Source organism: Oreochromis aureus, linkage group 6 (genome assembly GCF_013358895.1).
Source record: "Oreochromis aureus strain Israel breed Guangdong linkage group 6, ZZ_aureus, whole genome shotgun sequence".
NCBI lineage: Eukaryota > Metazoa > Chordata > Actinopteri > Cichliformes > Cichlidae > Oreochromis > Oreochromis aureus.
In genome coordinates this window covers 11,733,685-11,747,925 of record NC_052947.1, presented here as the reverse complement: position 1 = coordinate 11,747,925, position 14,241 = coordinate 11,733,685, and the positions used below count along the sequence as shown (strand labels likewise).

At 39.9% G+C, this 14,241-nt stretch overlaps 1 protein-coding gene across 1 annotated transcript in view; it reads left to right on the top strand.

The window, feature by feature from the left end:
• The first annotated feature begins 840 nt into the window (after positions 1-840).
• The window catches only part of LOC116314637, a 32,400-nt gene continuing 18,999 nt past the window's right edge, over positions 841-14,241 (top strand). Inside the window, exons 1-11 of the mRNA XM_039613223.1 lie at positions 841-953; positions 4,039-4,136; positions 7,374-7,392; positions 7,521-7,554; positions 9,324-9,446; positions 9,671-9,870; positions 9,954-10,057; positions 11,013-11,125; positions 11,280-11,513; positions 11,639-11,713; positions 11,810-12,051. Coding sequence (XP_039469157.1) covers positions 4,085-4,136; positions 7,374-7,392; positions 7,521-7,554; positions 9,324-9,446; positions 9,671-9,870; positions 9,954-10,057; positions 11,013-11,125; positions 11,280-11,513; positions 11,639-11,713; positions 11,810-12,051 — 1,196 coding nt within the window. The 5' untranslated portion in view covers positions 841-953; positions 4,039-4,084. The remainder of the gene's footprint in view (positions 954-4,038; positions 4,137-7,373; positions 7,393-7,520; positions 7,555-9,323; positions 9,447-9,670; positions 9,871-9,953; positions 10,058-11,012; positions 11,126-11,279; positions 11,514-11,638; positions 11,714-11,809; positions 12,052-14,241) is intronic.

Sequence of the window (14,241 nt, the reverse complement as noted above, 5' to 3'; positions counted from 1 at the left end):
TTTCTCTCTCCAACAACGTAGGTAGGTTACAATTACATTAGCATGACCAATTATGCAAATTAGGCGATGACGTCATTTAGCGACTTATAGCGACTTTTAGGACAACCAATAGCGATTTTCCGTACTGAGGAGTTGGCAACACTGCGCTGGATTGGGACACAGCCTCAGTCTGACTCTGTATAAGCCCTAATAGTGTACTGACACCACAGAAGGGACTATAACAATGTTCTCACTGTACCAGTCAGACGAAACGATGTTTCCTGAATAAATCCTCTCTGGTAAAAACTGTCTTCTTTTCTCTTTTCTGCCAAAGAGCAGCAAACCAGTTTAACTAGATCTGCGTGTGCGTGCTATGCTGTGTACGTGTTTGTGATAAATCACAACAGGCAAATAAAGCCTCTCAAAGCCCAAAATAACTTGTTTTCAAAATAGTTGGACGCAACATTAACTTTACATATCTTAATTTTACAGTGCCTGGGCAGAGTGAACGGCAAAAGTTACTAAATGTACAGAGGAAAGCCTGAAGACGGATAAAATCTCTTTTTCATTGTTGGGAAAAATGTGTCTTGGTGTCTGCACCAAGTTGACAAGAAATCCAAAAACAAATAAAGCGAAAGTGCAACCTGCTATTCAGAAATAACTTTATGCCGTTTGCCTTTTTTTCCCTGTCTTTTTCCTCCACTTTATACAGACATTCATACACAAAGCAGCAGATCACATGCCGTCATCTTCATAAAAGCTCTGATTACAGTATAATACACGCCCTACAAAAAAAGAAAAAGAAAAAGGGCAGGACTCTTGAGCAACAGGTAGGATTCAGCCATCATCACCGGTGTCACAGTCACAAGGAAACGCACCCATCACTCGTGCACCGGTGCCTCAAGTGTCAGGAGACAGTGTTTAACAGAGGTGATTTACAAGACCTGAACAACTCTACCTACAGACCTGATCAGGTAAGAAATCTGGCTTTAATTTGATTTGCTGTTATATCATTTTAAGTTCCTAGCCAGCCCTGAAACTCCATCAAAAGGACATATTGCTCATTTTAAAGCTTATCACAGACTTAACTCATAGATCTACTTCTATTCAAGAGATGTTTAATCACTGCTGTATGTAGGCTTGTTATTCAGTAGCAAACAGATGCAGATAAAGCAGAAAATCCCTTCAGCTCATAATAATTTGGTCCTTCTTGCCCTGTGAGTCTGTACCTCCAGTGAAAATGTGCTATTTGGGGATTTCATGCATGGGAATAACAGCTACCTTATTAAACTGAGTCTTCAGGTCGGTGGGTTATCCTCGAAGAAGAGGCATCTCTGTGCTCTTTACAGTGGTACCAATAAAAAAAATATGACTTTCTAAAGGAGATCAAAAGATTTTACTCTTGTTCATAAGAAAATATACTGCATTCAAAAAGCTTTAAACACAGAAGCAGGAAAATATTAAATTCAACGTGCATACAACAAATGGTACAAATTATTACACGTCTATAAGTAAAGCATAAAAAACAAATTGCTTACTTATTTTTACTTATTTTCACTCAAACATAAAAGCATTCTTCAGCGAGGATGGGTTGTGTTATTGTTTCACTTTTCTTATTCTCTGTTTTACTCTCTCTAACGGTTCAGATGTGTGCCAATAACAATGCAATACTATTTGCTTTTTATATCTTAAGCTAACATTTAGAATAACAACTCTGAAATTTATTTTTTTTATATTAAATGTGTTTGCTTTTAATTATATGTGAATTTGGCCAACATTGTGTAACCAGCATTAAAGTTCTAAAGTTTTCCAACACATTCACACCTCTTCTATTAATCTGTGTCTTTGAAAATAGCAAATTATTCACAAAGTGTCTCAGTGGTGTTGGTCTTTCAGTCGGCAGGCGTACAAAGGGCTGAGGAGGAGGACTGATACTGAGCAAACATTTAAACCTTAAATCATCATTTGTTCTCGCACACTGATGTGTGTTGCAACACATGATGAGGCATCAACAGGGCGAGAGTTTTCGGGGGAACCAATTCATAGGATGTAAACTGCAATTTATCTATAACATTATAGGTTTTTCTCTTCTTTTATTAACTAATTGCATTTTGACTGTTGCTGGATTAGAGGAGGTCGTTGTGTATGGCATGAGTAAAAATCTAAATCTACTTTTACTTTTTTAAAATTTAATTTCTACCACATAATCACTCAGAGGCCAGCATCAAATCAACCCATGGGGTTTTCTCCCAGCTTTCCTTTCCTATCAAAATAAATACATAAATAAAGGCAAAAAAACAACAACAATCCCCCAAAAACACATGAAATAAATCGAGTATTCATTTTTCAGGCAGCCCAGCATATTTGTGCGTGCTGGTAATGAATCAGAGCCACACAAGTGTTCTAGTACTGTAATCACGATGACATAACTGGGTTAATATAGTCCATCCATCCATTCGCTTCCGCTTATCCTTTTCAGGGTCGCGGGGGGCGCTGGAGCCTATGTCAGCTGTCATAGAGGCGGGGTACACCCTGGACAGGTCGCCAGTCTGTCTGTCGCAGGGCTAACACACAGAGACAGACAACCATTCGCACTCACGTTCACTCCCGCATTCACACCTATGGGCAATTTAGATTAGTCAATTAACCTAACCCCACAAACTGCATGTCTTTGGATGGTGGGAGGAAGCCGGTGTACCCGGGGAGAACCCACGCAAACACGGGGAGAACATGCAAACTCCACACAGAAAGACCTGATGGTGGAATAGAACTCAGGACCTTCTTGCTGTGCGGCAACAGTGCTAACCACCGTGCCAGCGTGCCGCCCGGGTTAATATAGTGTTTTTTAAAAACAGAAAAAAGTTGAGAAAACTGAAGTGTTGTCTCATGAAGGATGTCTGGTGTACAAATCAAACCAAAAGTTTTATCATCACCTCACAGGAAAAGTGGAATAAAGTGAACAAGGAACTTCAAATTTACAGAAGTCTTGTAAAATTAAAAATAACAGTTAAAAAGCTAAATAAGTCATGTTGTGTGAGTGTGTGGCCACTTTGTGGAAACAAACAAACCTCCCGCATGCAGATCAAAGCTGCTCCTTATAAAGTTATCGCATGTATGTTGATAAAGCTTTTGGTCACTATATCAAACCCCTTTCAGAAGAGTTGACATGTAGATGAAGGCACATGTTTAGTCTGAGTGACTAACACATTTCTCTCTTCATGGCTAATGTGTGAAGGAGCAGCATTTACAGATACCAGCATGACTCTAAATATTGCATGCAGGTGTCAGATTAATAACACTGATATAATCTGACACTGTTTTATGTGTTTCTCAAGGAACAGAAGCAAGTGCCTAACATTGCGACAATGGCTTTCATGACCATGAGTAACAATGAAGTCATCAGTGCATTGTCTGTTTTCACCGCACCCAAACAGAAGTACAGTTCTGTGAAGAGATTCTTTATTTTTGCAACAGCACCGAGCAGCAGATTTAGATAAAGTTTCATCATCTCTGAAGGAAATCGCCACAAAAGTCAAAATTAGAAGGTTTTTTTTAAAGGAATTACTCTACTAGTTATGACAATCTGCAATGTGTTTTAAGAGGAGGGTCATGTGAATGTTGTCTTTGTTTTCATTCTTATAAGCTGTGTGAGGTAGGGTTTCAGCATTCCTTCCACTGATACGTCAATTCTCTCATCATGCTTTAATGTCGCCATGTTAAAGGTAACTTTATGTGGCTGCATGTAAGACTTCTAACAGCCACTCCCTGATTGCTTTCAGCCACTAAACACACAGACATGAGAGTGAAAGGTCAGTAATGGACTGACTTTTCATTGTTTGCCTAAAAAGATTGGTTATATAACGTTTAAAGCTTTAGATGGCTTGAGCCACAAGTTACAAATGATCTTACCAAGATCATTTGTGATATACAGCACTTTGGCACTGAGTGTCAGTTGTTTTAACATCCCGATCATTAATCCACCTGCTAGTTATGTGATCCCTGTGATCCCTGTAATGTCTAGACTACTGTGTCACTTGCTTTCTCTTCTTCTCTCCCCAGTGATTTTCAACACAAAGCCCTCACATCTCATGAGACTGGTTGCATTATGAGAGCACATTACCTGTTCCTGTTGATTTACCTACTGGGGAGCTCCTTTGGTAAGAGCAAGTTTTGTGTCTTTAATATATGAGAGTCGCCAGCTCATTAAAGGGAAAGACTGTTGGCATGACTGGAAAAAAAAATCTCCCAAAGTGACAATAAATGATCTCATTATAATTGTTGCTGAGATATTTTCATGTCCCTTTATTCACCATGACCTATGAATCATAAGGAACATGACTATTGTGGACCCACAAACATGCTGTACGTCCTGCTGTGGTAAATATTTACTAGAACAATAAATGTGCATTGATCCACACGAGCTTTATTTGCTCAAGTTTGCTGGCTAAAAACTATCTCGCCAGAGGGAGGAAGTTACTATAGGTTACTCAGCCGATGTGCAAAGCTGACCCTTTACATAATATTTACATAAGACCGATGGTCATTTTGCCTCAGACAGGGTTTTTTATCACTGGATTAAGAAACCTACACATTATACACTTTATACACTATAATCTAAAATTAACGTATTAATATTTATAAGATAATATAGTTTTTTCCTTTAAAAAAAAATCCCACTCATGTTCAAGTGGCTCATGAACTTCTTCAAGTGTCAACTTCAAACACAAGTAACAGTGCTTTTGATGAGGACTATTTTCAGCTGTGGATTTATACATATTTGTTTTTTAATGACACCTGTATTTATTTAAGCCATGAATAATGACGTATGTGAGAATGAGTCAAAATGATGCAACAACGGTGCGGTTCATGGGTGTGTTTAGGTAGTTTCTGGACAACAATAAAAGGCATAAGCAGAGAAATAAGACGAACAATAGGTTATTTCTTAGGCTACGCTCACACTGCATGCGAAAGCGCATTAAATCCGTCTTTTACGTCACTGACACAAGACAGACGCCAATTATCAGCGCCGGAGAAGCGCCCGAGAAGACATCGCGAACGCTTCCTGGCCATCCAGTGTAGATGTCAGTGAAACTGTTGGGAAGACAACGTGAACATTTTATTTGTACTGTATAATCTGCAAATTCTGACAGAAATCTGCAACTATCCTTTGACAGAAATCTGCAACTATCCTTTGAAGCACCGCTCCTCTCTAAAACAGCAATAAGGATCATTATTAGGTTATTTACATTATTATGTAAATAACAGAATAATTTAAAGCAAAAACTGGGAAACGTAAAGTCCGAAGTCTTTATATTAAGGGCCATCAGTCAAACAACGTTGTTTGCTCTGGGTCTAAACAGAGCGCGTGGTGTGTGACGTCTTCTTTTGCGCATGCGGGCTGCTTTGAGCGTTCACACTAGAGCGTGTTTGCTGTCGCATTTTATTTGTAGTGTAAACAAGCAGACAAAAAAAACGGATTTGATCAAAAAATCGGAATTGAGCAATCAATTCTTTCCATTAGCTTTACTGAAAATGTTTTTTTTTTTAATTGTTTTACTGTTTATATTTTATGCTTTGTACGGTGACCTTGGGTTTTAGACAGGTGCCCACAAATCAAATGTATTATTATTATTATTATTATCATTATCATCATTATTATTATTATTATTATTATTACAAAACCAAAGACGGTTTGCCCAAATATTATTTCAGCAGCATGATTTTAAAGCTACATGCTCCTTCTTGCTGATTTTGTGACGTATTGTTAACAGTTTCAATATTTGTCTGTAGCCAGTCTCTTAGAACAGAATAGGAGCTTTTTTTTTTTTAACATCAGCATTTTAATAATATACAATCTTACGAGAAAATAAACATTATATTATTTTAATCAACAAACATATACAACTCTAGGTGGTTTTTGATGCACTTCTACAGCCTCATTAACCTGGGACTTTGTGTAAAATTGTAATTGAGGGCTGTGGATTGCAAAGTTACATGGCAAATATGAAAGTTTAAGGGGCTGAATGTTCAACCCAAAGTGGGCTAACCAAAATAAGTCCAATACAACAACATCCAACAGAAAAATCCAGAGAAAAAACCAAGAAGGAAACGCTGATAGAACAAAACACAGATAAGAAACTCAAGGTATGAGCTGAAACTAATTCAAAACTAGTACTAGAACAAGCATCCACAACTCTGGACAAGAAACAACTCAAACAGTACAATAAAATTAAAACTCACCACACGAGAATATCAATGAGATCATGAACTGAAACACAAGATTGCAGAAGCTTCAGAAAGAAAAAGATTCAATAAGATTACAAGAAATCAAACTCACTATAAGAAAACTAAAGAAATCTCATCGGAGAAAAGAAGGCAACTGGAATAAATCCTCAGTTGCCTTCTTTTAAGCACTCAAGGCTAAAAGGAAGTCAAAACTTCAAACACTGGAATACTAAAACCCAAACTCAAATCTAAGTATGAAAATTCTCAGAAATTCAGAAAAACTCAGAAAACCCTGGGATCATTAATTTACCATTATGGGACATGTTTACCACTTTGTTGGACTGCCTCTTCCTTTAATAAGACTTTGTAAGTATTTGGGAGCTGACGACAGAAGCCAAAGGTTCTCCATTCTTGCTCAGGTATTTCCCCTTTAGCACCTGGACTCGTTTACTGCCGAGCCCTTCTGCTATAATATGTGCAGCATTTAGGTTGATACTTTGTTGGTATCACGCCATCGGCCAGAGGGGCCGATTGCGCAATATGGCAGCCTCGCCTCTGTCAGTCTGCCCCAGGGCAGCTGTGGCTACAACAGTAGCTGCCTCCACCAGTGTGTGAATGTGAGAGTGAATGAATAGTGGCATTGTAAAGCGCTTTGGGTGCCTTGAAAAGCGCTATATGAAATCCAATCCATTATTATTATTATTAAAATAAGCCTTCGATGTCATTTGGATGGTGGCGTCAGTGGTGCCTTCGCAGATGTGAAAGTTCCACCTGCCATGTGTACTAATGATTCCAGTGCAGCACGTTTATTTTTCAGCCCAGTGTCTTGTGCACAGAGACTCATCTGGATTGAATCTTTTAAACATGGACCATAAATGAAGAAGTTACACTGATGAGCATTATGCTTAACTTGTTCTCACAGAGTGGTGAACCCCTCCCATGTGTACTTCTGAAAAATTCAAACCAAATCCTTCATACCTAATCATGTCACTACAACCTTTTAATCAGAGATTTAAAAAACAGGAACATTTCTCAGTTTCAACATTTGATGCTATTTCCTGACTAAATTTGTATTAAAAATAGGTCTTAAATAATTTCCAAACACTGCTGTTTAAACAAGTTTTGGTAAAATTGCAATGCTAACATTCAACTCTGTCTTATCCCAACAGCAGGATCCAGTGCACAGAGGTAAGATCAGGAAATAGAAACACACATAATATTTACACTTGTAAGTTTCACACTCTTCTAAATGCAGTAACCTATATAATCTTTCTTTATTTTAAATGCTTGTCTTGTTGCATTGGTGGATCTTGCAGTAATGCAGTATGCACAAAAGATACCTGCGCACAGGTTAGTGTAACTGTAGCACAACACAACACAAAGCTACAAGTACAGACATCATATTGTTATTGCTGTCTATTCCTTTAAAACATTTTTCCATGCAACAGATGTTAAGCTGACTTTGAATATATGCAAATGGTCAGTGTGGCTAGAACATTATGTTGTTAGTGTGGCTGCAGCTTCCCGGGTACTGCCACGAGATTCTTGTTATGACTACAGTTGTCAAACTGCCCAAATCACATACCAAAAAGATCAAGATCAGCTCATGACCTGTTCACATCGGTGATTAGGCACATTTTTCACTGAGCTTGAAAAAATAAAATTGAAGAGTGACTGTGAAAACATTAGGAAGTGCACTGGTGTGGTTAAACATCTCAAACAATAGATTTCCCAATATTTGATCTGAGTATGGCGAAATGCTTTGTCATATTAAGAAACTCGTCAAAGGTTTTTATTCATTTCTTTCCATATGTCGTCATACAGAGAACATAATATAGTATTTTTTATCAGGAGGTGGCAAAGGGAGTTTTTCCTTCCCATTGTCACCAAGCGCTTGCTCATAAGGGCTTGTCTGATTGTTGCGCTTTTGTTGTTGTAATAATATTCATTATAAACTTTATTTCTATAGCACCTTTTTAAAACCAGAGTTACAAAGTGAATCCCAAAATTTGTCAAAAAATATGAATCTATTCTGTCCCACTTTAAAGTATGACAAAGAAAATGCAAAACTAAATACATAATTAATATGATTATTTACACATGTGGTTGTAAGAGAATACTGGAGTGTAGAAACATTGAGTAGGTATTGTAACAAAACCAGACTGATTTTTATCTGGTAATATCAAAACGATGTTTCATGACAAATATTTTAAATAACTAGGTTTTTCTTTTTTTCTGTGTTATCTGTGAATAAGTTTTATTTCTAAATGAATAACTTCTACTTTAATTACTTTTATTTTTTGACATATCCTGTTTTTAGAGCATTAAGTAAATGTTGTAAAAAGATTAACCTTGCTCGCTAGCAGCTAAGCTAACTACACTTACCCTATTATAAGTACAGGAGACTGTTTACAGCTAGAAAATATTTGATGGCATAAATCTCACAGCATAGCATAATATTCTATTTGTGCCAATTTGCAGCCAATTTCAGCTCAAACCTTGCTAACATATGTATTTGGCCAAAATCTGCCCTAGCTAACTGGAAGCTAACTGTAAACTGGAAGCTAATCAAATGAAGCATTTTTATATATGTATATGTATATAATAGCAGCTCAGCATAGATTCAGCATACTCCAGATTTTCTCGAAAGGCTATCTGTACCCTTAAATCAGATACCCTTGCCATCATCTATGGTGGGAAGCTGTTGTTAAAACTTAAAGACAACAGTAACTTCAGGACTTCTGACATAGCCACATTTAAAAACAAAGTCTGTATATATTTTGCTATAATAATTTTGAACATTATCTTATTTTATCAGTGCTGTATAAAAAACTTACTTTACATAATAAGGCCTTCAGTGTGGCGCTGTGATATTATTATTATCCTTTATGCTGCAGCCATAATACAGCAATTGTCCTTGCAGTTTCCCTTGAGTAAAGTATTGATATGTACAAATATTGGAGAGGCATTATTAATCACCCAGCCAAGCTATCAATGTAATTAATCACAATCAGACAATCAGACAAGCACAATTAATCTCATTGCTTTTGCTTTGTAGTTATTGAAATCAGGTTTTTGTTCCCGTCTTACTAATTTTTCCACTTGTCATAAATTTCAAGGGCCCAGATGCCACCTCGAACTTCTTACAGTGTGTGGGCCTGCCTCCAACAGACACGGGGGCAGATGAAATGCGAAAGCTGAAAGGAATTCTTGAAGCCACAATGGATGTGTACACGTTTATGGTATGACGTCAACAAGCATTCAACAGTTGCTACACATTCCATTATGACCAGTCAGGGATGGAATAAGTTTGTTTTTTGTATTTTGCCATGTCACAACACTGACATTATTTGTTGGGCACTAACTTATAAATCCTGTTAACAATAGGTTATATGTAACCAGGTGAATGCTGATTAGCTTATTGGTGAAACGTGAGTATAAAGCCTCTCCATCACTGTTGCCACAGAAGTCAAGCATGGCAAGCGGACCAATTTTGAGCGTGGAGGGCGCTCTGGAATTAGACTTGGCAGCAGACCCTCTACAGAATCAAGATCTGGTCAAGATGTGGATGGAGGTCAACATGAAACCGCTGCTGAAATCCATCACCAAGCAGTTCTTGTCCTGTCTCAGCACCAGGAACTTTAGCTGCTCCACCTACCAGACTGTGTATGTCTCTTACTGTCCTCGTCTTTATTTCTGTAATTTTTGGATTTTAATATAATAACCCAACATCCCAACTCTCCTCGCAGAGTGGAGGAGCTCAGTCAACACTATTCTGAGATGGATCCAGTCAGGCAAAAGTGGATCTACACATTCTTTATGTACCCGTTCCTGTCTTCGGCAACAGTTGATGGTAAAGTGTCTAATACTGTGACTTTCTTTAAACTAGACTTTACTTTCAGTAGAGAATCTCCACTTATGGCACACGGTCCTCTGAGGCTAATATTAGACTAGGAACAGTTTAATGTTCATATAAGCCCTAATTTATCATAACTGCTGCTATAGACCTTAGCATTTTATTAAGATTTACTTGCTATTTACATATTTACAACTCAAAGCCATGCAGGTTTTTTCTAAAAGTGTCTCCTTTAAGTTACGTAACCCTCAACAACTATCACAAGCAACAAAGTTGCATATTGCTTGTACAGGCATGGAGACAGCACATCACACTGAAAGTCTATTAGCTTAGCATCTAACCATTTACTGCGGTTTGCTAAGGTGGGTGTGGATGCGTTCAAAACAACAAATACATTGTGATTATACAACATTTGTAGACAGAACGAACAAATAGAAACAGTGTTTAAAGTGTTCCCTAAGGAAACAAAGGCTTTTACAAAAAGAGGAGGCACCAAAACCACTAGATTTGGAACAGTGACCCCCCCAGCAGGGAACACATAAGCGGAGAATGGGGTGGGGATTGCATTCTTCTGTGATAAAGAGGAGAATCATTGTCCAGAAGTTAAACAACAGAGTACAGGGTCAAAGTGCAGCCAGGACTAATGTGTTTTGTACCATAATTAAGTTATTTGGAGGTTTAAAAAATGGATAAAACCACATTTAGAGGCAAAAAAAGTTAGTAGGATGTAAGATGTGGTCCATAACCCAGCAGAGGTTTGACTTTATAAAAAGGCTCATATTAGAGAATAAAACATCACAACCATCCGAGTGTTCCTGCTCTACATTTTACTAAAATATATTTGCAGTTTTTATTTTAGACAAACTACATTTGTTAAAGCACAATTAAAGTCTAAATTTGATCAAATGTTCAAATATCGGAGCTAACTTATCATCGTGTGATCTCTGTGCAGGCTGTGTGAGGCCAGATGAGAGCAGTGCGGAGTGGCTGATGAAGAACTTCGGTGCCTTCAGTGTCATGGCCCGCATGAAGGACTTTTCAGCGCTCAACGTGGTCTTCAGTGGAGTGAGTTAAACTGAGCCTTATTTAAGATTTTAGACATTTTAAACTCCTGTTTTTATGGTGATCTAGACACTACAGAGAACTCCACCACACTGAGTATCACTGCTCCACTTCCTGTTCTTCTTCTCTTACTCCTTTTTTTTTCTTTCAACTACAGCTGGAGGTTCTTAACTTGTTGTCTCCAGCACAAAAGGCCGAGCTGCTCATGAGCCCTGAGGTTGCCAATTTAGACAATGGCACATTAGCTCTGGTCTTCCACAGTCTGCTAACAGGGGAATCTGGCCCATCACCCACTGATGGCCCGGGATGGGGTCCCAACTGGACAACCCCTGGGTACCCACCCTCCTATCCAGTACAGCTGTCACATAACCATCAGCCAGGCCTCCAACAGGTACAGTAACAGGATGTGCATCCACCTGCAAAAATAATTAAATATGTTTTCATCTCTAGAAAAAATATTAATAAAAAAGTTCAATTGTGTAAAATCTAACAACCTCTGCTTCATTTCACATTCAGGTCGTGAATGGATTCATGTCAGCCTTCAAACCCATCGGGAGCTTTGTTCATAATTTTGTGTCTTTCACACGTGAGGTACACAAACACACACACTCATGTGTTGCCTCTCTCTAACCTGTCTAAATAGCTCTACAGCAAGTAAAAAAAATGACCTCTGACCTGTTTTTCCAGAGAGATGCGTCAAATATAAAAAGCACCACTTTGACCCAGTTCCTGCTCAACTGGACTCTGTCTGAGCTGGCTGGCACATACCGGCAGCCAAATGCATCTGTGGTCCCAGAGGGACCTCAGTTTGATGTGACAAATGTGGCAGACTGGTATGATTATGTTGTGAAGCCGCTGTTACGGAGGTTTTTGCCCGATGAAGAACTCCTGATGCATGAAAACATCACGCTCGCTTTCCACGAAGTGTTGTAAGTCAGGCATTCCTCATTTACATTAATGGCTTCCAATGAAGACAGGACAAGGGTTTAAAAATAGCACAAGCAATAAATCAATAATGCATCAGCAGCTCTATAGCTCTATTATATCCAGCAAAGCTCTGTTAAGCCTGTTTTAGCTTGTTTTTGTTACACTGTGTATTGACACCATTCTCTTTGCTATGTTTTTAAAAGCTCAATTTCTTCTTACGCATTAGTGCAGACTGAAATTAAACTAAAAGTGGAGAAAATGCTATTGGAAAGCCAGTCTGACACAAAAAAACTTAAATAAATACCACAGTAATTAGCAATCAGAGGTTTTAACACCATTTAGTAATTAAGTAATTATCTTGTTACAAAATGTGAGAATATGTATAACACCCATCTTGCCCCTGCGGGCGGTTTATCCTTCAAGCTCGGGTCCTCTACCAGAGGCCTGGGAGCTTGAGGGTCCTGCGCAGTATCTTAGCTGTTCCCAGGACTGTGCTCTTCTGGACAGAGATCTCCGATGTTGTTCCCAGGATCTGCTGGAGCCACTCGCCTAGCTTAGGAGTCACCGCACCTAGTGCTCCGATTACCACGGGGACCACCGTTACCTTCACCCTCCACATCCTCTCGAGCTCTTCTCTGAGCCCTTGGTATTTCTCCAGCTTCTCGCGTTCCTTCTTTCTGATATTGCTGTCATTCGGAACCGCTACATTCTTCTGTTTGTCTACCACCACTATGTCCGGTTGGTTAGCCACCACCATTTTGTCCGTCTGTATCTGGAAGTCCCACAGGATCTTAGCTCAGTCATTCTCTACCACCCTTGGGGGCGTCTCCCATTTTGACCTCGGAACTTCCAGGCCATATTCGGCACAGATGTTTCTGTATACTATGCCGGCCACTTGGTTATGGCGCTCCATGTATGCCTTGCCTGCTAGCATCTTGCACCCTGCTGTTATGTGCTGGATTGTCTCTGGGGCATCTTTACGCAGCCTGCACCTGGGGTCTTGCCTGGTGTGATAGACCCCAGCCTCTATGGATCTTGTACTCAGAGCTTGTTCCTGTGCTGCCATGATTAGTGCCTCTGTGCTGTCTTTCAGTCCAGCTTTGTCCAGCCACTGGTAGGATTTCTGGATATCAGCCACCTCCTCTTTCTGCCGGTGGTACATACCGTGCAGGGGCCTGTCCTTCCATGATGGTTCCTCGTCTCCCTCCTCTTTCTTGGGTTTCTGCTGCCTGAGGTATTCACTGAGCACTCGGTCAGTTGGGGCCATCTTCCCAATATATTCTTGGATGTTCGTTGTCTCATCCTAGACTGTGGTGCTGACACTCACCAGTCCCCGGCCCCCTTCCTTCCGCTTAGCGTACAGCCTCAGATCCACTAGCCACTGAGCATTGCCGTTATGGGTTGCGTCCTTCTCCCATATGCTCTTCCAGTATTGCTCCGTCTCCAGCCTTGGTGGTGCTGTTCTCTTATTGTTCCCTTGCCACTGAGAGTACACCTTTGCTGGTTTTGTGGAGAACAGCTGGTTTATTCTCCTGCCTTCTGTCTCAATGGTGTACCTCCTCAAGCGGCTGGCCAAGGCTGTGAGTCTTTGCTTGGCAGTTTCCAAGGCCTCAGGTATGGACAGCTTGCTGTACTTCTTAGGCACCTTCTTCATTGTGCCTTTCTGCAACTCCGATAGTTGGCTGACCTCCCTCCGTGCTACCTTGATTTTAGCCTCTAGCCTCCTTCTCCATGGAGGGCACTGCCCCTTGTGGCTGTTCAACTTGTAGCCAAGCATCTCACTGATCACTGCTGCCGTATTGTAGATCAACTCGAGTAGATCAGCTTGTTAGTCTCACTAATCGTGGTTGTAGGTATCGTCCGTAGTGCTGCATTAACATCATCTAGCAGACTTTCTGAGGGTACTTCATGTAATCTTGGTAACCGGCTACGGGGGGCCCAGGTTTCAAGCTTGGCCATGATCCTATCTTTCAGGTCAGTTCCTCTCGCACTCAATGATCCTTCTCCTATCGCACTTGGGGCTTGGTACCCAATCTCGGGTGGGGGTGATGATATCTTCCCCCTGACCTGGCGTCCTGGCTCCCCTTGCCGTAGCATTTATGTTGTACCTCGTCAATCTCTAGTTGTGATAGCAGTCCCTTCTTTCGAATGTTGGAACACTGAGCTACTAGTTGTTTCGCCGTCATTGTGGA